The 21,474-nt window shown below is 38.4% G+C and overlaps 1 protein-coding gene across 3 annotated transcripts in view; it reads left to right on the plus strand.

Annotated features, from left to right (window-relative positions):
* The first annotated feature begins 251 nt into the window (after positions 1-251).
* The window catches only part of PSMA8 (proteasome 20S subunit alpha 8), a 34,801-nt gene continuing 13,578 nt past the window's right edge, over positions 252-21,474 (plus strand). The window contains exons 1-3 of one of the 3 annotated variants that reach the window (XM_043977655.1): positions 252-353; positions 13,951-14,077; positions 19,319-19,336. In XM_043977655.1, coding sequence (XP_043833590.1) covers positions 252-353; positions 13,951-14,077; positions 19,319-19,336 — 247 coding nt within the window. The remainder of the gene's footprint in view (positions 354-13,950; positions 14,078-19,318; positions 19,337-21,474) is intronic. The other 2 variants (XM_043977654.1, XM_043977656.1) reach the window with 2 other exon arrangements.

Here is a 21,474-nt window from a genome sequence, read left to right on the forward strand (position 1 = left end):
GGGAGAAGTCACGGGGGGGGGGGTAGTCACGCGGCGGCGGGGGAAGGGGGGGGCAAGGGCTTATAAAGCGCCCAGAGGCGCAGCCCCAGGCGCAGTCGACACGCGGCTGGAGGTGACTTCGGAGCTCCCCTGACTGCGGGTCTCGGCTTCTCGCACCTGCAGCTGCGGATGGGGCGGGTCGTTCTTGTGGTCTGTTTGCCCCAGAGGCGGCGGCTTCTCCGCAGGCGGATCCGACTCATCCTCGTGCTGCTATGGCGGCCCGCTATGACCGGGCGATCACCGTCTTTTCCCCCGACGGTCACCTCTTTCAAGTGGAGTACGCGCAAGAGGCGGTAAAGAAGGGATCGACGGCGGTGAGCCTGCTCCTCCTTGTCTATCGTCGGCCTTGGGTTCCCCTCGCTGCCTCCCCTCCCTCGGGACCCCTGCTTCCCTGGGACGCTCCCTTCCAACTTCCACGGGACCCTCCCGAGGCATCCCGGTCCAGCCCGCCCGCCGAGAGTGCACGAGGTCCTCGTGGTTCTCCGAGGTGCGACGGCCGCCCGCTGGGCGCGCCTCCCTCGAGGCCCAGCGGCGGGCTCGGGGACCCATTGCACTTATGCTAAACCCCGAGCAACCAGAGGGCGGCGGGGGGGGGGGGGCGGGGGGGGGGTGAAGGTGGGAGGCGGAGGAAGGGAGAGAAGAATGCTCCTTTCTCTCTGTAAGAAGTTCAAACGCCGGCCAGGGGCTTGACCTCTCACTTCAAAGAGCGGTAGCAGCTCGTGTCTCCTAAAGGTGTGAAGGGCCGTAGTCCCTAGAAGGAGAGGTGGTAGAAAGAAAAGAAAAGGTGGGGGGGCGCCTGTATGGGGATCTTGGCTATTTCAGGGTGACGGCGCAAGTTTATAAACTTTCTTGGGTGTCTCATAACTATTGAAACCAGCAAATAATCCTATTTCTATTACCTAATTATATATTAGAAAATTAAAGTTAGTATATCTATGGATAACACCTCATTTGATTCTCCACAACAATCCCGGGGGATAAGGGACCTTGCTACGGTGACCTTGTGCAAAGCTTTGACTTTACTGGGTCTCATAAAAATTAAAGCTAGCAAATAATAAAAACAGTATAATTGTATGATGCAATATAATTTCATATAATTATATAATAGGGATTTAAAGTGTGCGTATATGTATAATATATATAGGTGTGTGTATATACAAATACAATTTGATCCCCACACCCATGCTTGGAGATGGGTGATCTTGCCAGGGTGACCTCCTTGGGCAAGCCTCTTAACTTTCCTGTGTTCCTCTTAATAATTAAAGTTAGAAAATAACCATAAAATTCTATAATTACATATACAATATAATTATAGAATAGAGAATTAAAGCTACCACACTTTTTCTAGCTGGACTTGGCTTCTGGAAGACCCCAGGTTTTATATAAAAACTCATTTCATAATTGTACATGTATAACATATCTGATTGTTTACTACCTGGGGTGGGGAGGGAGGGAGGGATAGAATTTGAAACTCAGAACCTTAGATATATATATCAAATGAATGTGTGTATAGAATATACATATTTATATATGTGTATATAACGAATAACATGTGTATAATATACATTATTGTAATGTATAGTACATATATCATATAGATATACATATACACACGTGTATAGAAATGTGTATCTGTGAAACACACACATTCATTTGATCCTCACAGCAATCCTGAATAAGTAATATTGTGATCCCTCAAACGAGGCAGGCAGGGATTTTAGGGCCTTGCCCAAGGTTACACAGCTCGGAAGAAGCATTTGAACTCGTGTCTTGTCGGTGCCGGGTACGGCGCTCTCACCCACAGCGCCACCTAGTTTTGGTTGGACTAGATCGGCTCTAAAACTGTGACGCTAAAGGGAAAGATTCCTCTCTCCAGCCCTCATCCCCACCCCCCACGCTATAGATCCAGGTGCTGTAGTGCAGAAAGGGAAAATCTTGGTGGGGTTCAGGTCCCCGCTCTTTGGCTCCTTGCTCTCTCTGAGCATAGATTTAGGGCTGGAAGGAACCTTGGAGGCCACACCCTCACTTTACAGTTGGGGACGCCGAGGCATGGAGGGAGCCAGGCAAGCTGGTGTCTCAAGTGGGAAGCCTCATTTGCAACCGTTTAAGTAAGGGTTTAAGCTTTCCACCCTGCAAGGTCGGTGCAGGTACTGGTCTCTTTCTGCAGATGGGGAAACTGGAGCTTGCCCAGGGCTAGGAGAGTGAAGTGCCAGAGCTAGGTTTAAACTCGGCTCTTATTCCCCAGTGAAGAGGTCTATCGGCTAAAAAAAGGAGGGGGCTCTCAAGTTTCGTGCTTGTAGGGAAAACCGCAAACTAGCGAAGCCACACACCCTAGGAAAACCACCTGCTCCATCAAAGGGCTTCCTCTTTCAGGGATTCGAACCCTGCTCTTTGGCTAAGCTGCTGTTGCACCTCTGTTCGTGAGCGGGGACTTGGGAGAGGGGGCGGCATTCAGTGAGCCAATCTACTGATTGGTTTTATTGTAATGGGGGGGGGGGGGAGAAGCCTGGTCTCTCAATGTCATCACTGTGGCTCCTTGGAGGGGACAGGTCACCACAATATTTTGACTGGGCTTTAGTTGTCTACACCGTAAAATGGGGGAGAATAATAATTTGCCTGACTGACTTAGCGGGGCAATTGTGAGAATCACAAGAGGTTTTTGGTGGGTTTTTTTGTACAGTCTCGGGTACTGTATAATTGACATGACTTATGTAGACACTTGTACCTTCCTGCTAGTAGTGGATAGAGTGCTAGGTCTGAAGTCAGACAATTCTGGGTTTAAATCCTTCTTCTCATTTGTTAGACCAGTGACACTAGACTAGTCACTTAACCTGTATGTACCTCATATACAAACTCCAGGTTTTGATCTGTTGGTAGAGAGAGTTTCCACGCTGGGATTTATCCAAGCCCAACAAAGTTAAAGATCTTTTTCCCCATACTCATGTATTTATATACATAGATAAAATTTCATCAAAGGCCAGAAAAAAATTTATTAATTTTTTACTTTTATCCTATAGTCCAGTACAAGATGCTATAAAAAGGTCGATTGTGATATATATCTCTACAATATAAAAGCACTCACATTTATGTGGCATTTTTTACAGTTGGTAGGCAGTAGATGAGTCAGCCCCACTTTACTGATGGGAAAATTGAAGCTTATATAAGGATAACTACAAGTCTTCCCCAAGGTCTTAGAGTAGTTAAGTGGCAGGTCCAGGACTTAGAGCTTCCTTCCTTCTTAGAAAAACAAGGCTGATTTAGGGTAATTTCCTTCGGGTTATGGACCACTTACAGTGCCTAAATGCCATAAAGAAAGTAGTGTAAGGCAAATTGAGATGTCTGCAATATTAAATGGATTATTATTATTAAAAGAACAATATGATAAATAATAATTTAAATAATATTTAACAAAATAAATTAACAGAAATTAAAAATAAGCCTATCTGTTAAGACTGTATTTTACAACTTTTCTCTACTCTTAATTAAAAAAAAAGAAGGGGCAGCTAGGTGGCGCAGTGGATAAAGCACCAACCCTGGATTCAAGAGGACCTGAGTTCAAATCCACCCTTAGACACTTGATACTTACTAGCTGTGTGCCCCTGTCAAGTCACTTAACCCTCATTGCCTTGCTCAAAACAAACCAACAAAAAAAGAACCAGAATCTTGTTTATTAAAAAAGTCACATCAGCTCTTGCATTAAGTTCTATTTAGATTTTTTTGTGTGCAAATAATGGAAATTCACTATCAAATACGTATTAATAAATCTTTCAAGCACACGACTAATAGCATGATGTTAAGAAATTTAATGGGGCCTCACCTTTGTTGGCCATTTTGTAATGGTAAGGAATAGAACCCTCAGAATCTGTCAGTCCAAATAACAGGTGGTTGTCATAATATGGGAGAGAAGAAAGGCTTGAAATCCAGCATCAGATACTTACTAGTTGTGTGACCCTGGGCAAATGACTTAACCCCATTTATGCCAGTTTCCTAATTGTAGAATGAGCTGGAGAAGGAAATGGCAAACCCCACTCCAGGATCTTTACCAAGAAAAACCAAAATTGGATCATAAAGAGTTATTTACTACTAAAACAAATGAACAACAACCACATAGGGTTTTGCGTCTCCTGACATCACTTACTTGGTACTTTATATAACCAGTGTAATAGTACTTGCATTAGTTACTTCATAGGGTTGATAACGTGTAGAGTGTTCTGCAAATAGCAAAGCATGATGTAAATTTGAATTTGGACTGTAAGCTTCCTGAAGAACAGAAGGATATCATGCCTCAGGCTTTTTGCTCTGCTCTTTATACATAACTGTGTGGCCTTGAGGCAATTCACCTTTTCTGGGTCTCAGTTTCCTCATATGTAAAATATGGAGTTTGGACTAATTAACTTCTATATCACCTTCTTATTCCTCTTTCCCTGATGCTTAATGTACAATTCTGAACACATCATAAGTGCTCAGGAGTTGATGTATTTGCAATATTGCTGCTGCCAAGTTACGACCACACTAGACTTACTAAAATTAAAAGTATACACGTGCATATCAGCTAAATATCAGCTAAGGTTGCATTTTCCCAGTCTTTTTGCTCTATACCTATATAAGCCTAGGAACAAAAAAGGACCAGGTTTTTTCTTCTTCCTTCCCTTGGGTACTTGTACATTTTAGAATTCCAGAACTCCCTTCTTCCACTGTCCCTCCCTTTCTCCCTTCCCCTGTGCTTTCTCTCCCCCTTTCCTTCCCTCCTCTTCCCCTCTTAACTCCTTTCTCCTTCCCTCCCCCCTCTCTAGAGAAATGTCTGTGTGTATATGTACACATATGTGTATATTTTATATATGTAAATATTTCATATGCATATCTAAATTTCAGAAACCTGTAGACCTGCTAATTGTTATTCATTCATTTTTCTTCCTTTTTCCTGCCTGGGTAAATCATGGTAAAAGGAGTTAATTAATTCACTTTCACTAAGTATTTCATATGCAAAGTGTTGAAAAATAACACTGGGAAGAAAGATGAGGTTGTTTTTTTCAAGTCATCCTATAATATTTTTAAATTAAATAGCACCCCGAAGTTTTGTTTCTGTTTTATGAGTAATTTAATTTTTTTTGTAATGATAAGTTTAAGAAAAGCCTCCTGTGCCTTAAACCAAAAGGGGGCTATTTTGATAGAAATGTTTCCTAACCCCCCAGTATGGTATGTAGCATCTGGCTAGAAAATACGACCCAGGTTTCAGAGCTGAAAATGAAAGGAGTAATGGGAGAAGACTGAGGTGTAATAAGAAACCACTTTGGCTCATTTAAAATGTTTTAGAAATGCCATAGAACTGATGGATGGCTCCTTTGTAATGAGCTGTAAAAGGGTAAGGATATAAAAATACCTATATTGGGTATTTTTAAAGATACATTACAAGCATGAGACAGTTTTATCTCAGTAGATTCTGAAATTACAATTTATATCTTTGTATGAAGTTAAATTCAGTGTGTTTCCTTGAGGGTGCAATGACCTTTTTTTACATAGTGTAAAGTCTATAATGACACTTATTTAATAAGATAGCTAGAATAGCAGTGTAAGAGTGCAGTATATATAAACAGAAAAATAGGCTGAGCTAAGAACAGCCAGCATTGACCAGGGTGTGGATGAGGTCCTTGACTGGATGGATGGTGATTCTATCAATGTGAGTCCTATATCTATCTATCATATCTATTCAGAACATGGCTGCCTCTATGCCTTTTCCCATGATATAGATGAGATATTCTTAGGTAAAAGGTGCTCCCTTCATTGCAGTTGAAAAAGAGATTATAAGGTAAATATTTTGGGTTCTGCTTCCTTCTTGGCAGTTGCGAACAGCATGATTTGAGACTGACCTGGCTTTCTTTTTTCCTCAATTTCTTGTTCCCTAACATAGAAATAAGTAATTTGTTAGAGCTGTGTGACCCTGGGCAAGTCACTTGCCTGGTTTGCCCATTTCCTCATCTGTAAGAGGAGCTAAAGAAAGGAAATGGCAAACACTTTAGGATTTTGCCCCCCAAAAATAGAAAAAGAAAAAAAAGGGGTCACAAAGAGTTGGACACAACTGCAATGACTGAATAACAAGAAGTAAAGATATTAGTAAGTTTTAACCAGTTGGTACTGGTACATGTAATAGAGATTAAGCTTTCTTTTTAGAAAGAAATCAGTCCTTTGCCACATTTTTCATCAGATTTTTCTATTTTTTTTTTCATCAGATCTCAGATCTCGACTTGAAAGGGACCTTAGAGGCTATTTAGTCATACCTCCTGGTTTTACAGTTGGGGAAACCGAGGCCCAGCTAAAATAGATTTTTTTAAAACGGACAAAAGTCAATACCTTAAAACCATACTGAGGGGCATCTAGGTGGTGCAGTGGATTAAAGCACCGGGCCTGGATTCAGGAGTACCTGAGTTCAAATCCAGCCTCAGACACTTGATACTAGCTGTGTGACCCTGGGCAAGTCACTTAACCCCCATTGCCCCGCCCCCAAAAAACAAAACATGCTGAGACTTTTGAGGATACTCTATATGTTTGAATCAATTCCCTATAAATTCTCCATTTAAAATTCCCTATAAAACTTGGATATCAGATTTTTATCAGAAAAAAAAAACTTCCTTCAAGGATTTTCCCCAATTAATGATTTCCTTCTTACTTTATCTTCATTGATTTGTGTAATAGCTTTTTAATTTTATGTAAGCAAAACTGTCCATTTTCTCTGCCATAATCCTCACAAATTCTAGTTTGCTCAAAAATTCTTCTTCCATACAGGGTTGCTTGCAAAAGAGGGGAGGCATCTCTTTCCTTCCTTATTTAATTTGTTTGTGATGTGATTTTTACATTTAAATAGGTCCATTTTGGAGTTTATTTTGGTGTGCAGTGTGAAATATTGTTCTAATCCCTGAGAACTACCAAGCTGCTTTCTACTTTTCCCAACATTTTTTTTGGCTTGGGACAATAAGGGTTAAGTGACTTGCCCAGGGTCACACAGCTAGTATGTGTCAGGTGTCTGAAGCATTTTTTGCTATCAAATCCTTTTTACAATAATTGAGGGCCTTTGAATTTATTGAACATTGAATTCATATGTTTTGTATATTGTATACTTAATCTCTTCCAAAGATCAGCTTTTGCATTTTTTAACCAATAATAAATAATTTTGATGATGACTGCTTTGTAGTACAGTTTGAGATATGGTATTGTTAGGCCCTCTTCTTTCTTACCTTTTTTCCCCTTGAGATTTATGGCCTTTTTTCCTCCAGATTAATTTTTTAAAATTATTTTTCAAGCTTTATAAAATACTCCTTTTGTTGTTTGCATATAATTGAGCATGTTAACTAATTTAGGTAGTGTTATTATTATATTGGCACATTCCAAAATATGGACAATTAATAACCCCTTAACTATTTCTGACTGTCTTTATTTCTGTAAAGAATACTTTGTAGGAAGGACTCATGATGGAAAAGGCTCTCCAAATCCAGAAGAAAAAAAAAAACTCTGGAATTCGGATGCAGATTGATCCATACTATTTCTTTTGGTTTGGGTGCTGTTGTTTTTCTCTTTTGAGGTTTTTCCTTTTTGCTCAGACTCTTCTCTTATAACATGACTAATGCAGAAATATGTTTAATGTTATTGTACATATATAACCTATAACAGATTACTTGCTGTCTTGGAGAGGGGAGGGAGGAAAAGAATTGAAACTACAAATCTTATAAAAACAAATGTTGAGGGGCAGCTAGGTGGCGCAGTGGATAAAGCACCGGCCTTGGATTCAGAAGTACCTGAGTTCAAATCCAGCCTGAGATACTTGACACTTACTAGGTGTGTGACCCTGGGCAAGTCACTTAACCCCCATTGCCCCGCAAAACAAACAAACAAATGTTGAAAGCTATCTCTACATGTAACTGGAAAATAATAAAATACTTTTATAATTAAAAAAAAGAATAGTTTGTAGGTATATTCTTCTGTATGTCCTGGTAGGTGTCTTGGCAAATGTTACAGGTTCTGTAGTGTTGAATAGAATTTCTCTCTTGCTTCTGGGCTTTGTTGGTAATATAAAAGTAAGGCTGCTTTGTGAGGATTTATGTTGTATCTTGCTCCTTGACTTAAGTTTTTAATGTGGTTATTTTTTAGTTGACTCTCTAGGGTACTCTAAGTAAACCACCATGTCATCTACCAAAAGGTTAGTTTTTGTTTCCTCTTTTCTTATTCCTTCAATTTCTTTTTCTTGTCTTATTGCTATAGGAAACATTTTTGTTTAACGACATCAAAATCATGGTAATGATATAATGGACACCTTTGCATTTTATTAGAAAGGCTTCAAGCATTTCTCCAGTATATATAATACTTGCTCTTAGTTTTAAATAGATGCTATTTATCATAGGAAGGAAAGGTCCATTTATTCCAGCAGTTAGCACAATCCCTGCCACAAGGTAGGCACTTCATAAATGTTTATTGGATTGGAATGGATTATAGGATCAGATTCCTGTTTTTTAACAGAAGGGGACGTATTTTGTCGAAGTATTTTTTAGCACCTACTTATAGAATCATGTGGTTTTTAATGTTTTCGTTAATAACATGGTCTTCTTCCTTAGAAAATTTGTCTTCCAAACACTTTTATCAACAAAACAAAACAAAAAACAGAACAATAAATTGAACACCCAAAAAAACTAAAAGCAACAAATCAAAAGCCCTCAATGAAACACAAACGTAGAAAGTCTAAAAAAGTCAAAAAAGAAATTAACAAAATGTAAAAGCAAAAAAAGACTGATTTGACAAAACTAGGAAATTTTTTAAAAACTAAGATTTTTAAAAGAGAAAACCCAAATTACCAATATCAAAAATTGAAAAAGAAATCACAACAAATGTAGAGAAAATAGATTATTAGAAACCTCTCCCAACTCTATATGCCAACAATTTGATAACTTAAATGAAATTGATCAATGTTTATAACACTTTAAAATATGCAAATTAACAGTATAAGAAATAGAGAATATAAATGACCCTAAGAAAAAATAAATCGATCCAGTTGTAAATGAACACCTCCTCTCTCATCAAAAATAACCCAGGACCAGATGGATTTAGAAATTAAGTTTTTCGAGCATTCAAGAACAATTAATTCTAATAGTATATAAGGTATTTGCCAAAATAGAAAAAAGGATCCTAACAAACTCATTTCATAATACAAATATAGTGTTTTGTTGCCCAGACAAGGGAAAGTATATGGAGGGGAAAAAACAGGCCAAACATTCTCAGAGTAGTCCATGGACTTCTAAGGTCCCTGAGAGCCTTTCAGGGTGTCTGATGGGTCAAAACTATTTTCATAATAATATTAAGATATTATTTGTCCATTAAAATACTCCTACCTTTTCCAACTACATAACTGTATAAGTCCAGATTTTCTTCTTCTATTTCAACCAAAATAACATCACAAAATTTTAATTTAGAGACTGATAAAAAAATCCATTTGTTTTCTATTAAGTGAAACATTAAAGAGATTTTCAAAAATATATAAAAAATAAATGCTACTCTCCTCACTAATTGTTGTGTGTTTGGGGGAGAACATAGTTTTTTCATTAAAATGATAGTATTTATGTTACCATGAATTGGGTTAGTGTTATTTTCAAATGAATTAACAAATATTTTAAATTTTTATTAGCTTTAATTTCTATTATAGTAAATATATATAGCCACAACCCACATAAACAAAAGCTCTTTAGGATTCTCATTAATTTTTTTTCCCGGGGCAATGAGGGTTAAGTGACTTGCCCAGGGTTACACAGTGCTAGTAAGTGTCAAGTATCTGAGGCCAAATTTTTTTTTTTAATATTTTTTTTTTGGCGAGGCAATTGGGGTTAAGTGACTTACCAAGGGTCACACAACTAGTAAGTGTCAAGTGTCTGAGGCCGGATTTGAACTCAGGTCCTCCTGACTCCAGGGCCAGTGCTTTATCCACTGTGCCACTTAGTTGCCCCTCTCATTAATTTTTAAGAGTATAAAAGGGAGGGGCAGCTAGATGGCGCAGTGGATAGAGCACCGGCCCTGGAATCAGGAGTACCTGAGTTCAAATCCAGCCTCAGACACTTGACACTTACTAGCTGTGTGACCCTAGGCAAGTCACTTAACCCCAATTGCCTCACTAAAAAAAAAAAAAAAAGAGTATAAAAGGGGTCTTGAGACCAAAAAGTTAGAGAACAGCTACTACAGGCCAATATTCCTAATGAATATTGATTTTAAAAACTTAATTATTTTTTGGTTTTGGTGGGTTTTTTTAAATAACAAGTACTTATTTTCTTTTCCTCCTACCTTCCCATTGGTGGGGGGAAAAAGAAAAGAAAAACAAAGCCCTTGTAATAAATTTGCATAATCAAACAAAACAAATTCCATGTCTAAAGATGTGTTTGATTCTTAATATTAAGTTTATCACCTCTGAGTCAGAAGGTGAATGGGCAAACTGAGTTTATAATAAATATATTGAAAGCAGTTCCAATACTACTTGGGCTCCTTGTCATATCTAATGATGCAGTGAGAAAAGGTCATACCGATTCAGCACTTTTACAGTTTTCACAAACGCCACTAGCATTACATATACTCACACCAAAAAAAAATAATATTGTATACAAAATCATGAAACTTTCATACTGTTTGTCTTTAAATATGTATATGCATAATAAATTATATGTATGTATGTATATATGTATATATATATATATATTTCAAAACTGTCCCCCTCTGTGGAAGTTTGTTTTATTTGTGGCTATTCCTCTTTCACCTGCTCCCCATCCTTGCTGATTTTCAGGCATTTGTTTTTGATATCACATATCTTACATTTCTCTTTTTTTCAGTCTTTTGTTTTTTTGGGGGGTGGGGGGGGCAGGGCAGTGAGGGTAAAGTGACTTGCCCAGGGTCACACAGCTAGTGTCAACTGCCTGAGGTCGACTTTGAACTCAGGTCCTCCTGAATCCAGGGCCGGTGCTCTATCCACTGCGCCACCTAGCTGCCCTTGATTTTGTTTTAATATTTCTTGCTTCCAGAAGGGGTCATTGATTTCTGTTTGGTCTATTCTGTGTAGTTTTTAGGGAATCTTTAACTTGGGTAAAGTTTTACTACTAAGTTCAAAACTAATTATTCACCTTCTAATTCTTTACTCTGTAGTTTTTATTTCACTTTTTAATCTCTTCCTTCATTTCAGTATTCATGTTGTACTTAGGGGAAAATCCATTTTTCCCTTTTTATTCTTTGCAGTTGTTACAGGAGTTGCTGTCTCTAGGCTGGATTTGGGCATCTCTAGGTCTACAATAATTTTTTTTTATGCTGGTTGATGTCTTTAGTTTATCCATCTCCCCAGATTTGGTTCCTGAATTAGAACTATGAGCCAGGGCAAGGTTTTACCACCCCTTTGCTGTACTTTTGGGTAGGCTGGTCAGCTCTGCTTGGTCTTATTCTGGGTCTTCTAGATTCCTTCCTGGACTCTACTTTCTGGGAGTAGTTCCCCTAGTCCCCTCAATCCTTGAGGTTCAGAACACTGTAGTGGTCTCTGTGGTATCTCAGGACAGTGTTAGTAGAACCCAGAGCCCATTGGGCTCCTGGGTTGCCATGCCCAGTCAACATCTGAGCATTGTAGCATCAAATTGCTCAAATCTGCCACTCTGTACATCTAAGGTCCTCACCTTGTGGGATTGAAAAATCCTTTGGCCTTTCTTAAGGGAGCCTTCTGCTCTTGTTGTGTCTGTCTGGTCATCCTGGGAGGCAACCAATTTGTTTGCTTATGCAGGAGCTAGCTTTGCTGGGCAGCCTCTTGCCTAATACTTGAAGACTTCCTGTTTACTTTGGATGGAACTATAGTTAATGTAGTTTTTATTGAATTACTTGATTTTCTTGTCTGGTAAAAAGTTGCTTCTCTCAGCCCCTTACCTAAATTGTATGACTCTGGGCAAGTCACTTAATGTCTACAAGCTTCCTTTTCCTCATCTGTAAAATGGAGTAATAATAGCACCAACTTGACAGGTTGTGAGGATCAGATGAGACTGTGTGTGTGTGTGTGTGTGTGTGTGTGTGTGTGTGTGTGTGTGTGTGTGTGTGTGTGTAGAGCACTTTACAAACTTTAAAGCACTATAGGGGCAGCTAGGTGGCACAGTGGATAAAGCACCGGCCCTGGATTCAGGAGTACCTGAGTTCGAATTTGGCCTCAGACACTTAACACTTACTAGCTGTGTGACCCTGGGCAAGTCACTTAACCCCAACTGCCTCACTAAAAAAAAAAAAGCACTATATAAATGGTAATTTTGCTATTGCTACTGTGATAAAATAATGGAATTTGGCAGACGCCCAGGGGTCCCACCATATTGATTTACTATTGTTTGAGAAACCCACTAAGTACCTACTTGGGACGATTAGATATAGGCCACACCTGTCCTGTCCTGAGTGATGTATACTGCTGACATCAGCAGGGGGACCACTCTCAGCCATCCAGATTGAAGGACTTCCCTTTTGGGGGAGGGAGAGAAAAGGTAGAAAAGAGAACGCTGAGGCTGGGAGTTCTCTTTCCTGTTGGTGAGCTTCTGAGAGTGGACTGGAGAGGGACTGCACAACTGACTCCTAAATCTGAACAAGAATGGTGCATAATCAAAGCGTGATGGAGAGAGTTATCAATATTGTTCTGTGTATCTTGAATGGTGGGAAATCATTCAAAGGTCACCATGAAAAAGCTGACAGTTTTGAGAAAGGTTGATTTCTAAACTTTGTCAATTATTCACATAGCATTCACTATGTCTGGATATACTGGGAAAGTTCAAATATAATGTAAAGTGGCCAGTGTGTGAATTTGTTTTAAGGGAGGACTTGTGCTTCCCATCAAATTGAACTCCTTAAAGGCAGTCTTTTTTTTTTACCCCTTCTTTTTGTATGACCAGTGCGTAGTATAGTGCCTGGCACGTGGTAAGTACTTTATAAAAGTCTATGTGACTGTCAGAACAGTGTTGTGGTGAGGATCCTTTTTGGGTTTCTGGTTAAAAACATACTTGTCATCTCTTTCCCACCTGTTTGCTTGGGACTTTTTAGGTTTGTCTTGTACTAACTAGTTTTTATACACCCTACTCATCCACATATTAGTGAATATAAAAAGACTAGACCCATTAGTTCATTCCTTCTTTTATGATAACAAGCCTATTTTCATGATAATATCCCCTGGTTTTTTAGTCATTAATGCATTACCAAACAAATAACATCTCCCATTTATTCATTCATTCATTCGTTCGTTGGTTTGTTTATATGATATAGTCCTCCCAACCAAATGGCCTTTAGTGTTTTGTTTGAGAAAGCAATTAATTACATAAGACTGGATATGTCTGAACATCAGATATCCCATACTTACATTAATGTCTCTTTGACAAACTCTTCAAAAGCTATTAGTGCCAGGTCCTCACATCCAAGGAAGGATCTAAGGGATTAACAGTAATTTGATACCCCTCTCAGCAAGTAGATTCACTGATGGGAGAACTGGATAAAACAAGGTCAAGAATGTAAACCCAAGACTGGAAGAAAACAGGGCAGCCAGCAACAGAACCAAGAGGTCAATCACGGTGTAGTAAAAATTGCTGATTATCAGTGTCAAGGATGCTCTGTCTGGAGCTTTCTTGAGAAAGGTTCTATGTGTTTCCCATTACTCTCTTTATTTGTTGAATCTTAAAAGAGACAATTCATGGGGAAAGGACAGTTGAGAACTGACTTATACTTAGGAAAAGCAAATAAAAAATAATCATGTCTGGCTATAGAGCACCTTTTGTCTTCCTTGATTTCATTTACTAAGTACTTAAATATATGTAAATTTTTTCTTAACTGAATAATTGTAAGTGTTATTCTAATTATTAGAACCACTAACCTTTTTTTGGTCTTCTTATGACTTAGGTTGGTATTCGAGGCACTGATATAGTTGTTCTGGGAGTAGAAAAAAAGTCTGTTGCCAAGCTTCAAGATGAAAGAACTGTAAGGAAGATCTGTGCCCTCGATGACCACGTCTGCATGGCTTTTGCAGGTATTTATGGGTCAAGCTTGAATCTCTAGAGGTACAATTGTATATAGCTTATTCAAAGAATTTGCCATAAAAAAGCCACTATTGTGGAATTGGACTTAATGACCATGATCTCCACAGCTTGATTATCTGGATAGGAATTGCATGGGTAAATTATTACAGATAATTCAAACTCCTCATTTGAACTCATTATTCTTTTCATGTATTTATGGGCCAAGATTAGAAATATAAGAGAATAGTTGCTCAGTAGAATTGGCAATGGCAAAGCCACTATTGTAGAATTGGATTGAGTTTCATACATAGAAAATTCACCCCATCATCGTGGTTGAATAATAATAATTATAGCTGATTTTTAAAAATTTTCACAATGACCCTAGGAGTTAGATGGAATATTATGAGGGATAGTGTGGCCTAGTGGAAAGAGTCAGAATACCTGGGTTTGAGTTCCACTCCTACCACTCATCAGTGTGAGGCAATGAGGCAATTCACTTAGCTTCTTGAGCCTAAATTTCTTCTATAAAATGGGAACAACCACCCTTGCCCCACATCTCCTTACAGGGTGCTTGTTAGGGTTAGATAGAATAGTAGGTAGAAAAGCTTTTTGTAATCTGTAGTACGAGCATGAGGTATTTTTACTATGCATACAAATATATGTGATATCCAAGTTGATTTTCCTGTACAGCAAGGTTTCTTCTTAACCTTTTCATGCCATGGATCTTTGTTGAAATCCATAAGTCTCTTTCCAGAATGTTGTTGTTGTTCAGTTGTGTTTGACTCTTCCTGGCTCCATAGGGTTTTCTTGGCAAAGATATTGGAGTGGTTTGCCATTTCCTTCTCCAGTGGATTAATGCAAACAGAGGTTAAGGGACTTGTCCAGGGTCACACAGCTAGTAAGTGTCTGAGGCAGAATTTGAACTCAGGTCTCCTTGACTCCAGACCCAGTGCTCTATCTACTGAGCTACCTAGCTGCCTCCTCAGAATATTGTTTGTAAAAACAGAAAATTTCAAAATAAAACATAGTGTTACAAAAGAAATCAATTATATTGAAAAGTTATCAGAATATTCAAGTTCACAGAACTGAAGATAAGAACTCTTGCTTTACAGGAAAGATCAGGAAATCCATGACATTTGGGTGGTCTACCTATGGAAATGAAAGGAAAATACAGATAAACTTAGTAAATTTGTAAAAATATAAAATAATTTTAGAATTTACAAAATGGGTTAATTTTCAGAGCAGTGCGCGAGGTGCTGGAAGAAAAACAAATTTTAGACAAGATAGTTCCTGCCTTGAGAAACTTGTAGTCTAAAAGGAAAAATTGATCTCTCTCATTCTAGAAACGGATCCTATAAAAAGATAACCCCTAACAAATTTACATATTCTTGGAAGATGAAATCTGCCCTGAAGCCATAATTCTCTTCCTTGAATAGATAATAACTAGCATTTATAAAGTGCTTATTATGTGCCAGGCACTGTGCTTAGCACTTAACAGTTATGATCTCATTTGATCCTTATAACAATCCTGAAAAGTAGGTGATATTATCCACATTTTACAGATGAGGAAACTGAGGCAAATAGAGGTTAAGTGAGTTGCCCAGGGACACGAAGCTCATAAGTGTCTGAGGCCAGTTTTGAACTCAGCCTCCAGGCTTGGCTCTCTGTCTACTGTGCCACCTAGTTGCCACCCCCCAAAAAAACCCTCTGGTTACCTCTTCTCAACTGTCATTTAAAATACAAACTCATTCCCTGTTATTTCCAAAATTACTTTTCTAGCCTGTTCTCAACTGTGGAGAACATGGTTACTACACTCTTATTCTCCTTCACATAATCTAAAATTCTGGAGAGATGGACTTGGTAGCTGTTAGTCAAATTTTAATGTAACACTTCTTGCCTTTGTATATTTGTCCAGGCTCCCTACACCTGCAATATATATTCTTTCGAAATCCTTATCCCCTTTCAAGGCTCAGCTTAGATACTGTCTCTCCTTTGCTCACTTTACATCCTGCCTGGTGTAATATTTTGGGTATATTTGTCATATGCACCCATTAGTGGTAATTTCCTTAAGGAGAAGAATTTTGTCCTTTTTTTAAATCTTTATTATCCCTGGGACCTCCCATAATACCTTGGAGCAGCTAGGTGGTATAGTGGATAGATCACTGGCCCTGAAGTTGGGAGGAACTGAGTTCAAACTAGCTGTATGACCCCCGGTAAGTCACTTAACCCCAATTGCTTTTAAATATCTGGGGCCATCTTCAGTCAGCCTGATATATTCCTTGACACTGAACTCAGATGGCTCTGGAGGAGAGACTGAGGTTAGTGAAGTTGCACAGCCTTCCCTCACATAAATCCAATTCCTGCAAGTCATTTTATCAACCTGATGTCATGGCCCTTTTGGGGAATGAAGGACAAACAACAACATAGTACACACTTAGTAAAAAGTTGTTGAAGACTTTTTAATTAAACATTTACATGGTTTGATTTTGTGGGGGTTTTTTTGTTTTCCTTACTTAAAAAGTGCAATATGCTGAAAATGTTTTTTTCTTAAACATATTGCTCAAAAAATATGTGTATATTCTTCCTTAAACCATACATAAAATTTTATCTGCCAAGTCAAAAATAAGCAGATGGAACTTTTTTTTTAACTTTTCTAATCATCATTCTTTGTGTGTTTTGTTTCTTGGGGGGGTTTTTGCGGGGCAATGGGGTTAAGTAACTTGCCCAGGGTCACACAGCTGGTGTCAAGTGTCTGAGGCCAGATTTGAACTCAGGTACTCCTGAATCCAGGGCCAGTGCTTTATCCACTGCGCCACCTAGGTGCCCCAATCATCATTCTTTGAAAGGTTAAGATAAAGTATTTTTTTTCTCAGTAAATAAATTAGTCATACTTACCAGTAGTCAGCTGTACTTATTAATTATGAGGTCTTTTGAATTTTTTATACAATTCCATCAATGATGTTTATGTGACCAGGAAAAATTCATAAATGGTAAATCATAGAACGATAAAAATTTCAAGGGACCTTGCCCACCCAACTCCCCATTTTACAGATGAAGAAACTGAGGTATAGTGAGATTAAGGGTCTTATCCAATGTTAAAGTATAACTATCAGGTGGCGGCTAGGTGGCGCAGTGGATAAAACACCAGCCCTGGATTCAGGAGTACCTGAGTTCAAATCCGGCCTCAGACACTTGACACTTACTAGCTGTGTGACCCTGGGCAAGTTGCTTAACCCCCATTGCCCCACCAAAAAAAAAAAAAAAGTATAACTATCAGTCAGCACACTTAGATTGTTACTCTAACTTGGGTAACATCTGATTTATTTATAGTACTCTCTATTTTTTTACCTTTTCTCAAATTATATGGTTTTCAGAATTAAAGTTATTCAAATTCTACATTTTTCAATTCACCTGCTTTTTAATGAGTCTTTTAATTAAATTATTTATTGATGGTTTTGTAATTAAATTTATTCATTTATAATTGTAATTTATTGTTTTATAACTGAAGCCAAAGCAATTGTTTCTATAAAATAATACCAGAAGCACAGTGGAGCCATTTGGACAGACTTTTAATAAAATGCCATGATTAACTCTGCTAAATAAGCATTTAAGGCTTATGTTTCACTATGATCCTGCAGAAGGAAATAACGGAAAACATTAGTCAGATAGCAGTTTCAAAACCCTGGGTGAGTGGAATGTTAGAAATCAGCATTTAGAGTTTTGTAAAACGAGTAAACACAGTGAAAAGAATACATAGTCCAGCAAATAAGTGTTCAAGTAAGTTTCCCATGCCAGTGTGTCAATAGTGTAACAGTGCTTCTTCCCCAAGCAAATGTGATCTTGGTCTTCGTTCGTTGGTATATGATACCCCAAACAAGTTCTGTCCTCTTCAGACCACACCTGGAGCAGGAAGTGTGTCACATGAAAGACAGTCCAGAGGTGATGTGGGGTTGTTGAGAAGACTTAAGGAGAACATGGTTTCTGTCTTTGGGTATTTGAAGGCTTGTCTGTTGAGGAGCAAAGAGATGTATCCTGTGTGAATGCAGAAGGCAGAACTAGGACTAGGGCCATTGCGGGGAGCAGCAGGGAGAGAGCAAAGAATTCCTAAAATGTCTGAAAGTAAAAGTGGCTGCTCTAGAATATGATAGTGAGTTTTCCAACACTGAAGATAAGAGTAAGTAGCATTTATGTACCACCTGCTATGTGTCCCTTGCCATACTAAGAGCTATGCAGATATTAAAGATTTATAAATCTCTACAAATACTAAGATCTTTACTTGGTTTTTCACAACCCTGAGAGGTATGTGCTTTTATTATCTCTGTTTTACAGTTGAGGAAATTGAGGCAGGCAGAAGTTATGTGACTTACCCAAGATCACAAAGCTAATAAGTATCTGAGGTTGAGTTTCAGCTTTGGTCTTTCTGACTTCAGGCCCAGGGCTCTATCTACTGTGCCACTTAGCTGCCAATCAAGAAGATCAGAAGGTATTCCTCCATAGGGTAAGAATTTGGGCTAGGTGACTCTGAGATTCTAACTTTTATAAGATTCCATGATTTTTAAATATATAGAATTGAAGATTATTAAAAAAGAAAGAAAGAAATGAAGTTAGGGGAGACACTATCCAAAGTCTTTATCATGACACAGATGATGAATGAACCCAACATGGACATGATAGTAAATGTCTATGTACTCTTTAGAGAGAGCATGCTATCATGGAAGGAAGATTTAATTTTGCATCAGAGGACCTATGTTCAAATCTTGATTATAATTGTAGGGCCAGTCTGCAGGGGAAGGTAGGATTAAGGATACCAGTAGAGGGAAATACATATGCAACAAACATTTACTAAGAGTTTACTTTGTTCTAGGTAGGGTATTAATTACTAGAAATTTTTTTTCCATTAAAAAATTCCTACTTCCAAGTAACTTTCATTCTTTTTATCATAAAAGTATTTTATTATTTTCTAGTTACATGTAGAGATAGTTTTCAACATTTGTTTTTATAAGATTTCTAGTTCCAAATTTTTCTCCTTCCCCCCTTCCCAATTCAATATAGGTTATATGTGAACAATCACATTAAACATATTTCTGCATTAGTTATGTTGTGAAAGAAGAGTCAGAACAAAAGGGGAAAACCTCAAAACAGAATGGTTCAATCTGCATCCAGATTCCACAATTCTTTTTTCTGGACATGGAGAGAATTTTCCATCATGAGTCCTTTGGAATTATCTTGGATTATTGTATTGCTGAGAAGAGTTAAGTCTATCACAGTTGGTCATCACACAGTCTGATACTGTGTACAATGAGTAACTTTCATTCTTGACCAGAGAAAGAACAAGTGTGTGCATATGTGACATATATACAAAGACAACTAAAAAGAAATCATTAAAAGATGGTCAAGGAGATAGGGCACCAGCAGGTGAGGGGTGGAGGGTGTAGAAGTTGATATTGGAGCTGCATTTTGAAGAAAGATTCTGAGGCTGAGGTGAGGAAGGGGACTGTATTCCCCATGTGAGGGGTGGGAGGTAGAGTGCTGTGATTGAAGAACTGAGAGAAGGCCAATTTCACTGGATTGTGGAGTTCAGGAGAGGATGTCCAATGAGCTTGGAAAGAATGGGTGATGTTTGAAGGGACTGTTAAAAACCAAAAGAACACAAATCCGGCCTCAGACACTTACTAGCTGTGTGACCCTGGGCAAGTTACTTAACCCGAATTGCCTCACCAAAAAAAAAAAAAGAACAGTTTTTATTTTGTCCTAGAGACAATAGGAAGCCACCAGAGTTAATTGAATAGGGAAGGGACATGAAATTTGGTAGCTGTATGTATTTTTTTTTAACAGATTTTTTTTTTTAAGTGAGGCAATTGGGGTTAAGTGACTTGCCCAGGGTCACACAGCTAGTAAGTGTTAAGTGTCTGAGGCCGGATTTGAACTCAGGTAGTCCTGAATCCAGGGCCGGTGCTATATCCACTGTGCCACCTAGCTGCCCCTAGCTGTATGGACTGATAGAATGGGTTGTGAGTACTGCTGCACATCAGTGTAGCCATTGTCCATTCTTTATTCACTTGTTTTTTATGTGGACCTCAGCAAAGGGCCTTTATAGCCTTCTGGAGTATTATCCACAAACAAGACTGTCTGAAAAACTTCCCCATCTGTAGTAAATCTTTCTGCCATTTGTATATCTGATCAGATCTCTCTTCCTGACTTGATTTTCCTGATATCATTTTCATTTGATATTTGTGTATTTGATTTGATATGTTAATGAACTATTGAGATGCTGAGAGTCCCAAAAGTCAGTAGAAATGCTTTCATTGATATTTATTGATGGTCACTGATGAGAGGCATAAAAGGCATAGAAATATTGGTTTATGGGTTGACTTAGATTTAACCCACCTTTCTAGGGTATTATTCCTCTGCCCTCCCCTAACTCTACTGCCCTCTATTGTTTGGAAACTCTATACTGCTCATCTTCTATCATCTTCCATAATATTTTGCAAATGAGCTTGCTCTCAAAACCAATCTTGTCCTTGGCCACCATGTTTATGCTCTTGGCAAGTACACCAAGTTCTTCCAGTTCTCCTGAACAGAGAACAGGTTATTTTGGCCCTTTTTCTATTTTTATAACTTAGACTGTCCAGTGGTTGATTTTGGCTCTGTTGACCACCATTAAACATTTTTTCTCAAGATAAGAATTATTTTTTCCTAGTTGCTGAACAAGAGAATGTTTGAAAGGAAGCAGGTTTTCAGGGAACAGGAAAGAACAATATTATTAAAGGGAAGGAGTGAAATTTAAGGACATTGAGAAGGTAGAATTGTGTTGGTCATAGCTTTGAATAGGAAGACCATCTAAAATGTAAGGGCTTCATGGAAAAGTCAAATGATAAAGAAATATGAATACTTTACTAGCCACTGATGTTTCAGTGATATGTTGGGAGTGTTGTAAGAAGTATGTGAGGGGCAGCTAGGTGGCGCAGTGGATAGAGCACCGGCCCTGGAGTCAAGAGGACCTGAGTTAAAATCCAGCCTCTGACACTTAACACTTACTAGCTGTGTGACCCTAGGCAAGTCACTTAACCCCAATTGCCTCACACACACAAAAAAAGAAGTATGTGAGGTAGTTTTTTTTAAAAGACTTAGGGAGCTCCTTAGGAAAAAAACTAGTTTGTTTGATTTTCTTTTAATATTGGACCAAACATAAGTCTCAGGTATTTTCTTATAGGGGAGAAAACCAGGTAATGAGAATCGATTTATAGAATCAGATATAAAGAAAAGAGTATTGTCATAATATGTTGATTTGAGTCTTGGCTCTGATCCTTATTTACTATAGTTTAGAGTGCCAGAAGTTTATTTGCATGCCTATCTTTCCATAGCCTTTCCATAGCCTTTATAACATTTGACTCTTCTCAGTTTTTGT

The sequence above is a fragment of the Dromiciops gliroides genome, chromosome 1, assembly GCF_019393635.1.
Source record: "Dromiciops gliroides isolate mDroGli1 chromosome 1, mDroGli1.pri, whole genome shotgun sequence".
NCBI lineage: Eukaryota > Metazoa > Chordata > Mammalia > Microbiotheria > Microbiotheriidae > Dromiciops > Dromiciops gliroides.